The 15,044-nt window shown below is 47.5% G+C and overlaps 1 protein-coding gene across 5 annotated transcripts in view; it reads right to left on the bottom strand.

Annotated features, from left to right (window-relative positions):
• The window catches only part of COBL (cordon-bleu WH2 repeat protein), a 301,591-nt gene extending 289,437 nt beyond the window's left edge, over positions 1-12,154 (bottom strand). For 2 of the 5 annotated variants that reach the window (XM_007981297.3, XM_007981296.3), the window contains exon 1: positions 11,902-12,153. In XM_007981297.3, coding sequence (XP_007979488.3) covers positions 11,902-11,942 — 41 coding nt within the window. In that variant the 5' untranslated portion in view covers positions 11,943-12,153. Of the gene's footprint in view, positions 1-11,901 lie in introns of all 5 variants that reach the window. The other 3 variants (XM_007981295.3, XM_007981298.3, XM_073008836.1) reach the window with 2 other exon arrangements.
• Positions 12,155-15,044: the final 2,890 nt, after the last annotated feature.

Raw genomic sequence — 15,044 nt, 5'->3', positions numbered from 1 at the left:
GTGACAGGTCCTCCACTGATGCTGTTACTCCTGGTCTCTAATTATCTCATAAAACCCTGCAATCCAGTCATCTCCGCCTTAGTCATGAGGGATGAGGAGGTTAAACAGTCCCTCGGAGTGACACAGCTTTCAGGGGGAGGGTGGATGTGCGGGCCTTGTCCTTCCACTCACATTCTGTAGGTTGACACCCTCACCAAGAAGTTACCAGAGAGCTGCAAACCAGCCATGCTACCCAGAGCCCCCGCCCCTCCAAATGCCAGCACCACTAGGTAGCGCAAGGGCCTATGTCACTGCGACACAACAAAGAGGGACACAAGCTGAGCCTTGTGGAAAATCTGTTTCAGTTATATGTCACTTTCACTTGTTTAAAATAAATAAGAACATCTTTTCACGATAACAAATATTTAGCATTATAAAAACACCACCCTAAGTAAAAAATGTTACACAAATGAAGTGCATCCCCCTCCCAGGCACATGGGTAAATCATGAAAGCCAGCCCAGTGTAAACACAAGCCATGTATTACTTCCCATCAGGCTCTGCAGCCAGTCTTATCCCTGACTGTAAGAATACTGTATAATTTTAAACTCAGAAAATGAAAAGTAAACATCAAGAAAACATTTCTAACATATAATTTTCCTCTGAGGTTGCCATCTAGATACCTCATCTAAAAAGCAATATTTTCTACAGATCAACAGTTGAAATAAAAAGACAAAAGGTATAATCTTCCAACTTGGTGCATGTCATTTAGAACAATCAGTTCTAACAGAAGGAAGATTCTGCACAGGTAAGTGAAACATCATAAGAAGGATAAATTACTTTTGTGAAAGTGACTAAAACTAAATTTAAAAAAAATAGATTGAGGGACATTCTGCTTTCATAGGCCCCAGGAGAGCCAAGAACATACAGCTCATTCATGGCACTAAAAAGCCCCTATACCAGGTACCAGGTATGCACTTAAAATATTGTACTCAATGATGGCCGGGCATGGTGTCTCATGCCTGTAATCCCAGCACTTTGGGAGGCTAAGGCAGGTAGATCACTTGAGGTCAGGAGTTCGAGACCAGACTGGCCAACATGGTGAAGCCCTGTCACTACTAAAATATAAAAAAAATTAGCCAAGCATGGTGGCACGTGCCTGTAATCCCAGCTACTTGGGAGGATGAGGCAGGAGAATTTCTTGAACCCAGGAGATGGAGGTTGCAGTGAGCTGAGATCTGAGATCACATCACTGCACTCCAGCCCACGTGACAGAGCAAGACTCTGTCTTGGGGGAAAAAAAAAACAAAACATTGTACTTGATGGATGAAGATGGCTCTTGCTTCCCAAGTGTCTTGAGGTGTGAGCTGTAATGGAGATGAGTGGGATCCCACGAGCACAGTGACACTAGGCACCATGAACCTAGAGGGGCTTGGAAGTGCCACACACCAGGGCTATTTTCTCCCCATGCTCAGCTCATCCCTACTGGACGGTGTTGGCCTCTAGAAGCCCCAACACTGTCTAGCATGCCCAGGCTAACAGGGCCCAACTCACCTGCAGAGAAGAGGCCCTAAAAGCATCACCCAGCTCATTACGGAGGCTCTTGCAGCCTGGAGCAAGGGCTGCATAAAGTTACCTAAAGAAAACACAATGAGTGAATTTGTGGGTCTGGGTTCTGTATAGCTTCTACTTTGAAGGAAGCTCATGTACTGAACAGAGCAGAGCTCTGTGTTTTCATTAAATTTATCAGCCCAAGACACTGAGCTGGGCCAACATCCTGTACAAAAGAGGAGACTTTTCAATGTCTATTAATTAATCAGCCAGTATCAAGGCAGAACGTCTTGCTTTGACGAGGAAGAATCTGGATTCGACTCCTTACACTAATTCATAACTGCTCTGTGCTCTACAACAGCTGAGTTTGGTCCTCTCCTATCACACCCCACGTATTTCTTTGAAAAAGTAAAATCCCACCTAAGAGTCTCAGGAGTCACACATGCTAGAAACGCATGAGTTCTGTCACAATCAAACAGGTAATCATGAGGCTCCCATACCAGGAATAAGTCATAAGGATGTCTGCAGGCAGACTGACTTTTCATGGCAAAATGCTGCTGAGACACTCCAGGGCTTCAGAAATAGAGCAGAGCAACATCGTCCTTCACCCTGCAGGGAGCCAGGGCAGCAGCTTTCATAAAGCAGCTTTGGAAATGAGTTCCGTGCTTCAATGTGGCCTAGCAGAGTGGCCAAGAATGAGGACATGGACACTGACAAGAGACTTCAGAGCCACATGGCAATCTCACCTACAAAACCAAGAGGACAGACCGGGTGCGGTGGCTCAGGCCGGTCATCCCAACGCTTTGGGAGGCCAAGGCGGGTGGATCATTTGAGGTCAGAAGTTCAAGACCAGTCTGACCAATATGGTGAAACCCCGTCTCTACTAAAAATACAAAAAATATTAGCCAGGCGTGGTGGCGCAGGCCTGTGATCCCAGCTACTCAGGAAGCTGAGGCAGGAGAATCGCTTGAACGAGGTAGAGGTTGCGGGGAGCTGAGATGACGCCACTGCACTCCAGCCTGGGTGACAGAGCAAGACTCCATCTCAAAATAAAAACAAAAACAAAAACAAAAAATGCAGAGGACAGTACTGTCCTACCAACATCAGAGGGCCCTGATGGGGAGAGCCAGACCTCCCACGCACAAGGAGCAGGCTCTGACCATCTCCTACCTCTGTCAGCTAGAGAATGGCAGCAGGCAAGTGGCTCAAATGCAGAAATACGGCAAGTCCTTTTGAAGAACATGTTTGTGTCCTCCTTTAGAAAAACCTATCATTCTAAAAATGTGAAACATGATGGTAAGTAAAAATAAATGGACAAATAATAAGGAAATATTCCAAACTGAAATATTTTTCAATTTAGTCTAGCTTCCAAACTAGTTTTCCTTACTTTTCCGTTTATTGTGAAATTCACAAATTAACTGCATTCAGAACACAGTCTTCGATTATGGCTTGTGCCATTGAAACCAATCAATCATTTCTGAGAAGTAGTCAAGTGTAGCGATTTAGGGGGTTGTCCCAGCATGAGAAACATTCAGACTTCATGACCCCAATTCACACTTTTTAAATCCAATTGGGTGGCTTGGCTCTTGTGAATGATCTGCAATTCACTCTTCCTGCCTGTGATATTGTTAGAGCGCAGACAACCATTATCACCTAATAAGTGGTTTAGGCAGGAGTAGGATGAAGAAAGTTATCAGTTCTACCTGAAACTAATTCTACCTGGTAGCTATAGACAACAAGACAGATGGACAGGTGGACGGACGGGAAAGCCTGGCAAGGACCTGCCCTGCATGGCGAATGTTTAGACTCTGGCTGCTGTCGATCAGTCTCCTTCCAGGCTAATGGTTTGTGCATTGAACATTAGTGGATTTTGCACTTAATTAAGAGGGTTCTAGCCAACCAAACTGTATTTAGAGACTAAAAAATTAGCCACATGAACGAAAGTGTACACTTTGACTGCATTAACACTCTTCCCCAGGACTATTTTTAAATACAACTCCCAAGCCATTAAGTTTGAAAACTGCCAGAACTGATTTGGTAATCTGCTGCTTTGCCAAGTGCTGGAAGTTAGCTTTAACTTCATGCCCACTCTCACACAGACAGACAGACACACACTCATACACACACTCACACACACAGCTGGTTTTCCCATTCTGTTCCTTAGCCTTAGTTTGCAACTTACTTAACTGCTCAAGCCATCCACATGTAATTGCAAAGTTAATCCATTTGGTATTTCTCCTCTTCCAGCTCTATGAGTCCTTAAGCCACACAGAGCACTTATGATAAGACAACGCTTTGCCAATACTCCTCATTCTAACAGGGACTCTCTCCAACCTGCCTACCTCCTCCAAACCAGCAGGAAGCTCTGACTTTCCCAGGTGCAACTACCGTAAGGGCTAGGGCTGGGGGATCCTCTTTCCCCCACTCCTTCAGGATGGGGCCCACTATGAATAAGTGGAAGTGGCTGGCTATAGCATGGACAAGGAGAACAGAGACATCATAAAAAGCAAAGGATGTCACCACCCTGATGTGTTGCAAATGCAAAGTCCTGTTTACCACTGGTCTTTAAAATTACAGCATAAACGTCACTTCCTCCCCTTAGATGTCTGGAAGGCATGGGCTTTGTAGGTCACAGCTCTATATGACGTGGGTGTGTGTCACAGCAAACTAAGGACATGTTTTTCAGAAAGGCCAGAAACTGTCAACCCCTTCCCAAGACCCTGGCGGGGAGAAGAGGAGCCACATGCTCACTGGAGCCACCTACCCATCTGTACACTTTAACATCTACGTTCCCCCGGCCCTCACAGGAGTCATAAATGCAATCATGATGGCTAACATCTCTGTTCCCCCTGCCTCCAAGCTGCCCTTTTAAGGACCATGTGATTATGGTTGGGGCAAGGGGACATGAGCAAAGGGACTTGTATGGCTGCCAGGTGGAATACGAAAGGATAGGGTGCATCTCCCCCTCCTCAGGCCAGGCTGGAACAGATGGAGACTGCACACTAGCCACAGTCGAGCACCTGTTCCCAGCAGGTCTCTGGGAACACTGCACCCCAACATTAGCCGAGGACCCCCACGGTGGACTTTTAGATAAGAGAGAGAATTATCTCCTCTTTAAGCCACTACCACTTTATGTTCCTCAAAATAAGACCTCTTAACACCTCCCAAATCTGCACTGAACTAGGCTGCATGACTGGCAAGCACAGTCCAAGCACATCAGTTCCAAATATGTTAGTGCCAGTAGATCGGTCTGTTCTCATACAGGCTGGCAAAAACAAGATTTAAGCAGCAATTTAAGAAACAGTTTTTTTGAACGAGGACTCTAGAATATTCTGGGAACACTGAATCATATGATTTCAGAGCTCACATGAGTCTACGATCATGTTATCTAACTCCTTCCACGAGCAAGAGGGAAGCAGGGGTTGTTCTGTGCATCACAGGCCACAAACCGATGACACAAAAGCTTACAAAGTGATAGTCCTGGCTCCAAGCAGCTGCTTAGAATTCAGTGGGTCAGAGGGGCAAGTAAAGGGTCAATCATAAGCCCATAGGAGGTTTTCGGACAGGGGAGGGCGTGGGGTGTGAGAGGGCTACTCTCAGAAGGCCTCCTGGGGGCGCCCCAGCTGCAGCTTAAACAATAAGCAGGTGGCATTCTGAGAAAGGGGCAAGAAGGCTCTCCAGGCCAAGGCAGAGAGAAAGCCTGAGACCCCGGGCGAGGCCTGGGAAGCTGCAGTGGCAAACAAAGAGCGGCAAATCCAAAGGCTGGAGCCTCACTGTCCACTGGCACTAGCCACACACAGCTATTTAAGTTTAAATGAATTAAAATATTAAAAGGTGAAAGACTCAGCTCCTAGTTGCAGTAGTCACCAGTCAAGTGTTCAGAAGCACCTGTGGCAGCACTGGTGGAGAACACTGGCGCCTGGGAGAAACATCATCAGACAGCCCTGAGCTGAGCAAGTGAGGAGAGGCCCCATCAGGATGGGTCTGCAGGCTGTGTGGAGAAGGAGCAATTTCACCTTGGACAACTGGCACCAGGGTCCAAAGCTCTTGTTCCTGAGATAATTCTCTTTCCACTAATCCTCCCTCTGTCTGCCTTTGATAGAAGAAAGTCAATAGGATTAACAAATAAGCAGACGGCATTCTGAATCAGGGAAGGATGCCCTGTCTGGCCCTTGCCAGCCTCTGTCTGGAGGGAGGGGGAAGCATCCCTAAGCAATGGCTCCCCATGGGGATTCAGGTTCTTGGGCAGTGAATGCTAGAGGGGCACCCGGGAGACAAGAGACGGGATCGACCAGCCAGGACTCCCGACTTACCTGGTTTATCTTTAGAGGGTTGTTTTTGTTTTGTTTTGTTTTGTCGAGACAGTCTCTTTCTGTTATCAGGTGGAGTGCAGTGGCACAATCTCGGCTCACCGCAAACTCTGCCTCCCGGGTTCAAGCGATTCTCCTGCATCAGCCTCCTGAGTAGCTGGGATTACAGGCGCCTGCCACCACGCCCGGCTAATTTTTGTATTTTTAGTAGAGACGTGGTTTCACCATGTTGGCCAGGATGGTCTCGATCTCTTGACCTCGTGATCTGCCCACCTCAGCCTCCCAAAGTGCTGGGATTACAGGCGTGAGCCACCGAGCCTGGTTGGTTGTATCTTTTCTTTTCTTTTTCTTTTTTTTTTTTTTTTTTTTTAAGGGATAAGGACTTTATTGGCTTCTCTAAATCAATTGGTGTCTTTTTTACAGGCATCACTTGGTGTGGTGCAGATGGGAACTGGATCTACAAACGTATTTGTACAGAAGTATTTGTGGTCTGGGAATCTGTCTAATCAAATGTATCCAAGAAAAATATACTCTGGCAGTTGCTTAAAAAGCTTTTTCCTTAATAGAAATGTTTTTAGCTGGGGGATTACTCTAATTGGACTTGGCCTGTAGAAGACAAGGCCCTGGCAGGGAGCAGCTCGCCACCTGATGAGGAGAGCAGAGGGAGTGTGCTAACACCCCAAGAGGCCACAGAGTTTCTCCCAGCTGGGGAAAGCCATCCTTCTCTGGAGGGGCTGGCTCAGAAGCACAGGGATGGCCCTGAGACAGGCAGCAGGAAATACATACACTGTTGGAGACCCATTGTCTATTGTCACACCGGAGGAGACAGCAAACTCTAGTCTAGAATAAATAGCACTAGGACTTGAAAGTATTGACCATCTTTAGCTTTGCAAGAGGCAACTAAAATCATATAAAGTATACATGAGGAAAAAAAGTTTAATTCTATTTCAGGAAAGACAGATGAAAAATACGGAATTATGGAACCATGAAAGAAAACTGACATAGGCTACCCATCAATTCGGGGGCAGAAAGCCAGGGAGTGGCCCTGAAAAATACAGAAACACTCAGGTGACAAGGTGGAAGTGAGAAAGCAAAGTATAAAATGGGGGAGGTGGGAACTAAAATTTACAACTCAAATAAATGAAAATCATAAAAGTATAAAAAGGCATATTATCAATACATCTCTATGTAGTAATATAAACCAGTATCAAGTACAGTATTTTAAATAGAGAAAAAGTACAAAGATGAAGATATGTAAAAGCTTTCAGTGGGTCATGAAATACCAACTTTTTTCCAACAGTATATTTGATATGCCATATATCAAATATAGTATAAGGTAACTGAAAAAAAAAATCACATAACTAAAATTAACCAACACATAAAATATTCATAATTAAATGTGGATGGGGAGAGAATGAAGGGATGTAAGAAGACACCATATAATAAATACAGGACCTCAGCCAGCTGCAGTGGCTCACACCTGTAATCCCAGCACTTTGGGAGGCCAAGGCGGTCAAATCATGAGGTCAGGAGTTCAAGACCAGCCTGGCCAACATGGTGAAACTCCATCTCTACTAAAAAAAAAAAAAAAAATTGCAAAAATTAGCTGGGTGTGGTGGCGCGCACCTGTAATCCCAGCTACTCGGGAGGCTGAGGCAGGAGAATCACTTGAACCCAGGAGGCGGAGGTTGCAGTGAGCTGAGGATGCACCATTGCACTCCGGCCTGGGTGACATGGTGAGATTATGTCCCCCCACCAAAAAGGAAATAAATACAGGAACTCTCTGTTAGTGTATTTACAAAGTTCAAGTCTAAATCAAAACCAAGTGTTATTAGCATATTTAAGATTTGCATGTCCTTGATCTAAATATTACTACTACTTTGGTATCAAATATTTATGCTCACTTTTCAAAACTGTAGATCAATTACAAAACTAAATTCAATCATAAATTTGTAACAAAGCACAAAAGGCCTAGAAACCTAAACTACTTATTATGGTGTATAGATGCATCCTATAATCATTGTTTTCTTAATAATTACAGGAGCACTTGCGTGCACACAGATTATGACTTCATTCCCTGGATCTCAAATTAAGGAGTCCACAGAATCCACGCCTGCATATATGTGGGGGCTACCGCTCTGCCTGGGTCAAGGTTCCACCCAGTAATAATCCACTCCACCTGTGCACTGGAGGTCACAAGAAAACACAGGAGGGACTGCAGGCAAAAGTTCCTGGGGGCAGGAGAGACACAACACTTAACAAATACCTTTGTAACAAATTTTATTCATACTTCAGTTCTATATTCATACTTCAGTTCTATCCCCTTTATACAACCACTGAGAAATAATAAAAATGCTGAGACTAGGTGATATTGCAACACAGAAATGTCCAACTCTTCTAATTTATTTGTAAATATTTTAATTACAAAACATTAAAATTCCTAGGCCTACTCTCTACATTACATCAAGCAATCTTTAACTTTTACTTTCTTAAATGAATTGCCAAAATAAAGAGTAGCTCAGAAGTAACGTCTTTTAAAAATATTGCTCAAATCTAACGGGAAAAGTTTTATGTAACAGTTCATTATACATGCTCTCATTTGAAAGAATGTAAACACATTCTCTAACATGTTAGCCAAAAGCCAAAGGCCTAGAAACCTAAGCCTCCGATTATGGTGTAGAGTTAATATTTCCATAATATTTGCATGCTTATGAGGGTTTAATACAAAATGTCACTGTGGCTGCCCCAGGTCACTATCAATCGTCACAGACCTTCTACACTTAATACTATGTGCAGTACCGACAGGACTAGAGTAGCTCAAGTTACCCACTTCGATCAATGTTTTCAAATTTCTTCTGGTTCTAATAATTTGATTAAATAAATATAAATTTATGCAAAGAAATAACAGCTATGTTTACACGAAGTCCACATTTTGACGAAACTGATTAGCAAAACTTTCACTGATTTTTACATGAGCAAACTGCTTGAATACAGCCATTGATCAAATGCACCAGCTGTTTTGACATTTCATGTCATTGGAGATTATTGTATTCTACAGAAACGTGTCTTTCCTCCATAGGAAAAAAAAAGTAAGCATGGTCCTGCCAAACAGCAAGCCTTCTTCTGTCCTTTATTAATAGAGGGTCCAACGGGAAATTTAGCCCCGTGTTCTGTAACAGCCGACTACTGGGATGGCTCCCATAAATACTCAGACAAACAGATAAAGTAAACAGATAAAGTATGGAGTTAAATGTAGTTCAAAACCTCACCAAAAGGCAATTTGCCTTTATTTGTGTTCTGAGTATTCTGTCAATTCTTATACTTCAACTGAGCTCTAAAACTCCCTAAAAGTCACATCAAGTCTGACTTGTTAGTTTTTGCACACAGCCTCTTTCCTAAAAGAACACTTTCCCCAGGAGTCAAGGAAGTCATATATCACTGTTTTAATGCAATTCCTAGTAAAAACCATACAATTTCAGTCCAAGTAAAGATGCGTATTTGTTTTTCACAAAGATAACTAGTAACTACCTATTAATAATTTAGCCAGACATAGAGTCAGTGAATTTACATTCACCAACCTATCTCCCTTCAGTAATCCTCTAGAAGAGCGTTTGTAGGCCATATTTTACAGGGTGAAATCTCCTTAATTCATTGCACCCAGTCTAGCTTGTTTTTGTACAACACAAGGAGGAGTGGTAGTTTCAGCAACAGCAACAGCTTCACCTCATCAGTTTGTTATCATGTGGGAAGACAGTGGCTTACTGAAAGTTTGATTTTATAATAAACGGTTGCAGAATCAGATGGAAAACAAATTTCCCTCAAGAACACTGCAAACACTGCCTTAATGTCAGGGAACAGAGGAGTAATCTCAGTGAAGAGCCAATAGAATCTGCCTGCCACCAATAATGTACTAAGGCCAGAAATTTCACAGCAATATCCAACCTTTATAATTAGCAAGCATACACCTAAATTATGTAAAATATTGAAAGACCTAACACCATTTATCTCCTCAGATTTGAACACAAAATTGCTTATTAAACATGTAATTCTTGTCTGAAAAACTATTAAGGATATTAATATTTTATTGATGCTTCTTAATATTAACGCAGAAAGTATTAACAAATGACAAAGTAACTGAGAACAATAGAAGTTAAAAATAATATGTCTACATTTCTTGGACAAAGATGTTCGGACAAGTAAATTAGACACTGGACACGAGTGAGGGAAAGAACTGAATGCATCAGGAATAATAATTTCATGTTTTCCATAGCAAAAATCCTTAGTTTTGCTTTGCCATTCAAATATGAAGGCCAATCAGAGCTTTGGCAAGCACTGAGAAGGCCAGCCCTTGCCTCCCTCTTGCTACACAGTACCAGGCTGAAAAGACTGCCGCGCTCTTAGGCTACATCCTTTCACTTCTATCATTAGACTCCCTTCAAGGATCTTACAGATACTCTTTAGATACAGTTTTGCCAACCTTTTAAATGTTCTCTCTGTCTTCATATTTATTTATAAGGTGATAGTGACAAAATAATTCAGTGTCCTTAAATAGGCTCATTTAATAGGCTATGAAAGCCACAGATTTAAAGATACCTCTGTTTCACCTTTCCCTATGTTATTTTGGGATGCCCATTACCATGAAAAAGGATTTCCCACATTTATTTTATTTCTGGGGAATTTGTTTGTTCAAAGAGAATTATATAGTCACCAATAAGTGCACTGCAAAAAAAAAAGAGAGAGAGAGAGAGAGAAAGAAAACTTCTTTTAAACATTTCTCAGCTTCAGGATTATTTGATTTGCTAATCTGGCTCACTTTTTCCTGGCATTAAAGGAAAACTTTAAAATTTAAAAAACAGCCCAATTGAAAGTCTTTTACACACTTGGGCAACACGCCTGCCTATGGGCACATGGGCAGGGTGAGTCAGTGGGACACAACTGTAACAGAAAAAAAGATTTGTTGTCCCCAAAGCTGCCTCCTTCAAGTCCAGTTGCCATAGCAGAAAGTGGGCCCATTCGGTAAGCAGGTGCAGGGCTCACCCCAACCCTCATTCCATTTGCAAGACTCATACACATTTGCTCCAGGCAAGCAAGCGAGGTCGAAGGTCCCCAGCACGCCTTGCTGAAATCTACAAAGTACGCCGGGACTGAGCGCGACCCCGCGGCCCAGCCAGCGCCGCTGGCCGGGATGGGCACGGCCCACCTGGCTCAGGGTCTGGATAATGAGCAGGGCTGCTAGTCCTGCATGAGGGAAATTACTCTTTATAAGAGTCAAATTCTGAATGTGACGTGTAATCCTTGCACGCAAGGTGTGGGGATGGCAAACAGAAACCAGGAGAGGTTTAGGCAGAAGCCGAATCGCGAAGACAGGGATGGGCCCCCAGACTAGCGGGTGCGCTACGGGTGTCTGCGCCTCAGGCCTGGCCCCACCAGGGCGCCCCTTCCACTGCCAGGGGAGACCCTGGAATAAAGGCAGGGAGGGAGAGCTGCTGCCATGAAACCCTCCGGGGAATCCGAACACCTCTCGAGAACGCGGGGCCCGGGAGGCTGCGAAGCCGTGGAGCCCTCCCCTCCATGCTATCCGGAGAGCCGACCCTGGGGCTGCCGCCGCGGCCGGGAGAAGGAAGACTTGGTCGGAACACTGGCAGGGGGCAAGCCCGCAGGGACGAGGCCGGAGTCAAAGGCCGGGCGTCCCTTCGCTCCCTGCTCCACCCCTATGGCAAACACTTCGGGGGCCTGAGGAAAGCTCTGAGCTGAGTGGGGGGCTGTGCTGGCGGGGACCCCATAAGGACGCTTGCATACAAACCACCCGGCGCGAAAAGTGCGCTCCGGCCCCGGCCGGACACGGTTACCTGGGCAACGACCCGGGCGCCCAAAGTATACAGCACGCACCACCACCCAACACCAGCACCGAACACCAGCACCGCACCACCTGCTCCACCACTACCACCAGCACCCGCTGGGACAGCAGAGAGGGGGCCCTGCCCCGGAGCGCGCGGTGCGGACGCGGGCGTCCGAGCCCAGGGAAGACCCCGCTCCACCCCGCCGGACCGCGGGGCAGCTTACCCGGTCGGGGGCTTGGCCGCCGAGGCGCGCGGCGCGTCCATGGTGCCGGGGGCCGGGACGCGGGCGGTGCTCGGGCCCCGCCGAGTCAGGCGCTGGCTGCGGCCGCCACCGCTGCCGCCCTCATTCACTTTTTCCGCGCTGACCCATCGTCCTCCCACGCGGGCCGGCGGAGGACAGCGGCGGAGCGGGGCGGACGGAAGGGGCTGGAACCGTCTCTGGCGGGCGGGGGCGCCGGGAGCGCGGGGAGGGGCTGGCGGCGGCGCGGGGCGGGGGCGGCGGGTGCAAGGTGCGCCGCGCCCCCGCCCCGGCTGGCTCCGCCGCGCCCACCGGAGCACCGCCCCCGCCCCGCCCCGCCTACTCCGAGCCCCGACCCGGCCCGCTGCGAGCGTCCGGGGAAGGAATCCCCCGGCAACTGGGCCTAGCACCGACACTCGCGGCTGCGGCAGAGGGCTTCTCCCCGGCGGGGAGCGCGCCCCTCTCTGGGCGGAGTGCGGGAATCCCGGGGCCGGCGCCTCTCTGGCGGAGCTGGGGGAGGGGAACCACCTGGAGCCTGGAGGGCGTGCGAGGGCGAGGTGAGCGGACCTGCGCGGGAGGACTGACGTTGGAGGGTGAGGAGTGTCCGGCGCCGCTCTCCGACCTTTATTCGTGCAGCAGATGTCTAGTGCGTGGGGTCGCAAAGTGGGAGTCCCGACCAGGAGCGTCAGCGACACCTGGGAATTTGTTAGAAATGCAGATCTGGGGGGTCTACCGGGTCCCACGGAATCAGAAACTGCGGGCTGGAGCGCGGCCTCGCTTTACTAACAGCTCACTCGCTCTAGGGGAATGCACTCTTAAGTTTGCCCTCCTGATTCACTGGGCGCTACTGTAGCACAACCTGCCACTCCAGTGCGGGCCGGCGGACAGATTCGCAGGTCCTGCCCGCCACGCCCGGGCCCAGAGCAAGTCAGCCAGAGGTCCCTGATCTGCCGAACTTCACTTCCACTCTCTAAGATCTTGGTTGGTGTGATGGGCTGACCTATAAAAGTGGCAGTTTCATATGGTTTCAATGACTCGAATAAAAGACCAACAAGAGGGCAGATCGAGCGAGCCTGCACGGCGATCAGCGTTGGGGTTGATGCTCCCCTTGCGATGTTGTCATTGGATGAGGTATCCAGAGGCCTGCGGCGCCTCCCTTCCTCCTTCTGATCCCGTGCTTTCTCATTAACTGAAGGAGGAGGCAGACCAGTCTAGATGCAAAATGTGAGTCCTTGCCCATGGATGGCAGATCTTGGGTGCTCCCTAGCTCCCACCTAGAAGGATTCCTAAGTCCCCAGGTGGCCCTGGGACTCACTGCCCTGCAGTCCAGCCTCCCATGAGTGGAGCACTTTCCCGGCTCAGGGCCTCTGGCTGCGATGCTGCTCCACAGTTCTCTTTCTGCAAGTCCTTCTCTTTCCATGGTCTCCCCAAGTAGCCTTTCCTGGCCTCTCTGTCAAAAAGCGCCCTGCATGGCACAGTGGCTTACACCTGTAACCCCAGCACTCAGGGAGGCCAAGGCTGGAGGAGCACTTGAGCCCAGCAGTTGGAGACCAGCCTGTGCAACATAGGATAACTCTCTACAAAATAAAAAAATTAGCGGGGCGTAGTGGCACACACCTGTAGTCCCAGCTATGGGAGGGCGGTGAGGGGGGGGGGCAAGGTGGACAGTGGAGTGAGGTCCTGTCTCATAATGCAAAATAAAAGCAGCTCTCACCCAAGCTCCTGACTGCTGCCTTGTCCTAACTAATTTTCTTCTGAGCATTTGTCACTCTGTGTGTGTGTGTGTGTATGTGTGTATTATCTATATTTAAATGTAAGTTTATAACGATGTTTGCATGTAATGTGTTATATTTATAAACATGTTGTTTATATGAATGCATAAGATTTGTATCTATGCAAACATAAATAAACATGGTAGATACATTATATGTAAATGGAATAGAAAAACATAAATACATATCCTATTCCACATATATTTTGCTCATGTGTTTGGCATTGGTCTCCTCCCCAGAATGTGATCTTAGCAAGTGCTGGTCCCTTGACTGATTTATCACCCCCAGCATCTAGGGCAGTGCCTAGCAGGGTGGAGTCAGTGCTCAGTAAACAAAGGGTGCACTGAATGAACGAATCTCTTCTTGCACCTTGGGTGTGGGTATTAGAGAGTCTCTCCCAAAATCTGGGGAGCCCCTCCTTGCTCTGGACACCACCATGGGAAGGGCTGCCCACGAGGGGCCAGAGCTGAAAACTAGACTAGGCACTGTGAGCCAGACCCCATTGAAGTCCCCAAGGAGAAGTCTGCCTCACAGGTGACACATACCCCAAGCACCTGGCAGAGGCAGCAGGAGGAAGTATGGTGGGGGCATGGGGCAAAAGAAGCCCAGAGTGACCCAGTGTCTCAGATGCTGAGCACAGATGGCAACAGGAAGCCCGAAGCAGGTGGATGGTGAAGAATAAGAGAGCTCCTCAACATCCAGGAAAACAATGAGAAGGAGGTGACGTGCCACCTCCAGGCCAAGATGCAATTGCTCTTCTAGGAAGAAGGCCCAGGTGACTCTAGGCCTGGACAACCTCAGATCCTTGGAAGGCCCCCAAACGTCTATTCAGAAACCCAACAGAGAACAGTTTCTAGAAATGAGGTGAAGGGTTAAGCCTGGTTAGAGCTGTCACGATGAGACAGAGAGTAAGGGTCAGACTTGCTGCCAGAGGGAGGAGCTGCACGCTGTGGCCCAGGGCCTGGACATTACATAGGCCAGGACTGCCAATCCCTTGTGTCAACTGCGGGGAGGGCCGCAGAGTCTGGGGGGCAGGTGGCGCCTGGGACTCAGATTCTGTGCATATTGCCACCCACACTTCCCTGACCGATAAGGGCCCATAGACATGCAAGTGTGGGGAGTTGTTTTCCAAAATTGTATAGTTCAACAGATATTTTTGAGCATCTACTGTACACCAGCCTTTGTCTGTGGTGTGGATGTGGCCACTTCATAGGGAGGGCTAGGCAAGGAAATCAGAAGTAACAGGCAGGGCTGAGCTCTTCCAGACAGACAGTGAGAAAGAGGAATAGGTGATGGGCTGAAAGCAAAGGGCTGAGCAGGGCCTTGTAGAGGATGGGTCACCGAGATCAGCCTACC

The sequence above is a fragment of the Chlorocebus sabaeus genome, chromosome 21, assembly GCF_047675955.1.
Source record: "Chlorocebus sabaeus isolate Y175 chromosome 21, mChlSab1.0.hap1, whole genome shotgun sequence".
NCBI classification, from domain to species: Eukaryota; Metazoa; Chordata; class Mammalia; order Primates; family Cercopithecidae; genus Chlorocebus; species Chlorocebus sabaeus.
This window is presented reverse-complemented; position numbering and strand designations above follow the sequence as displayed.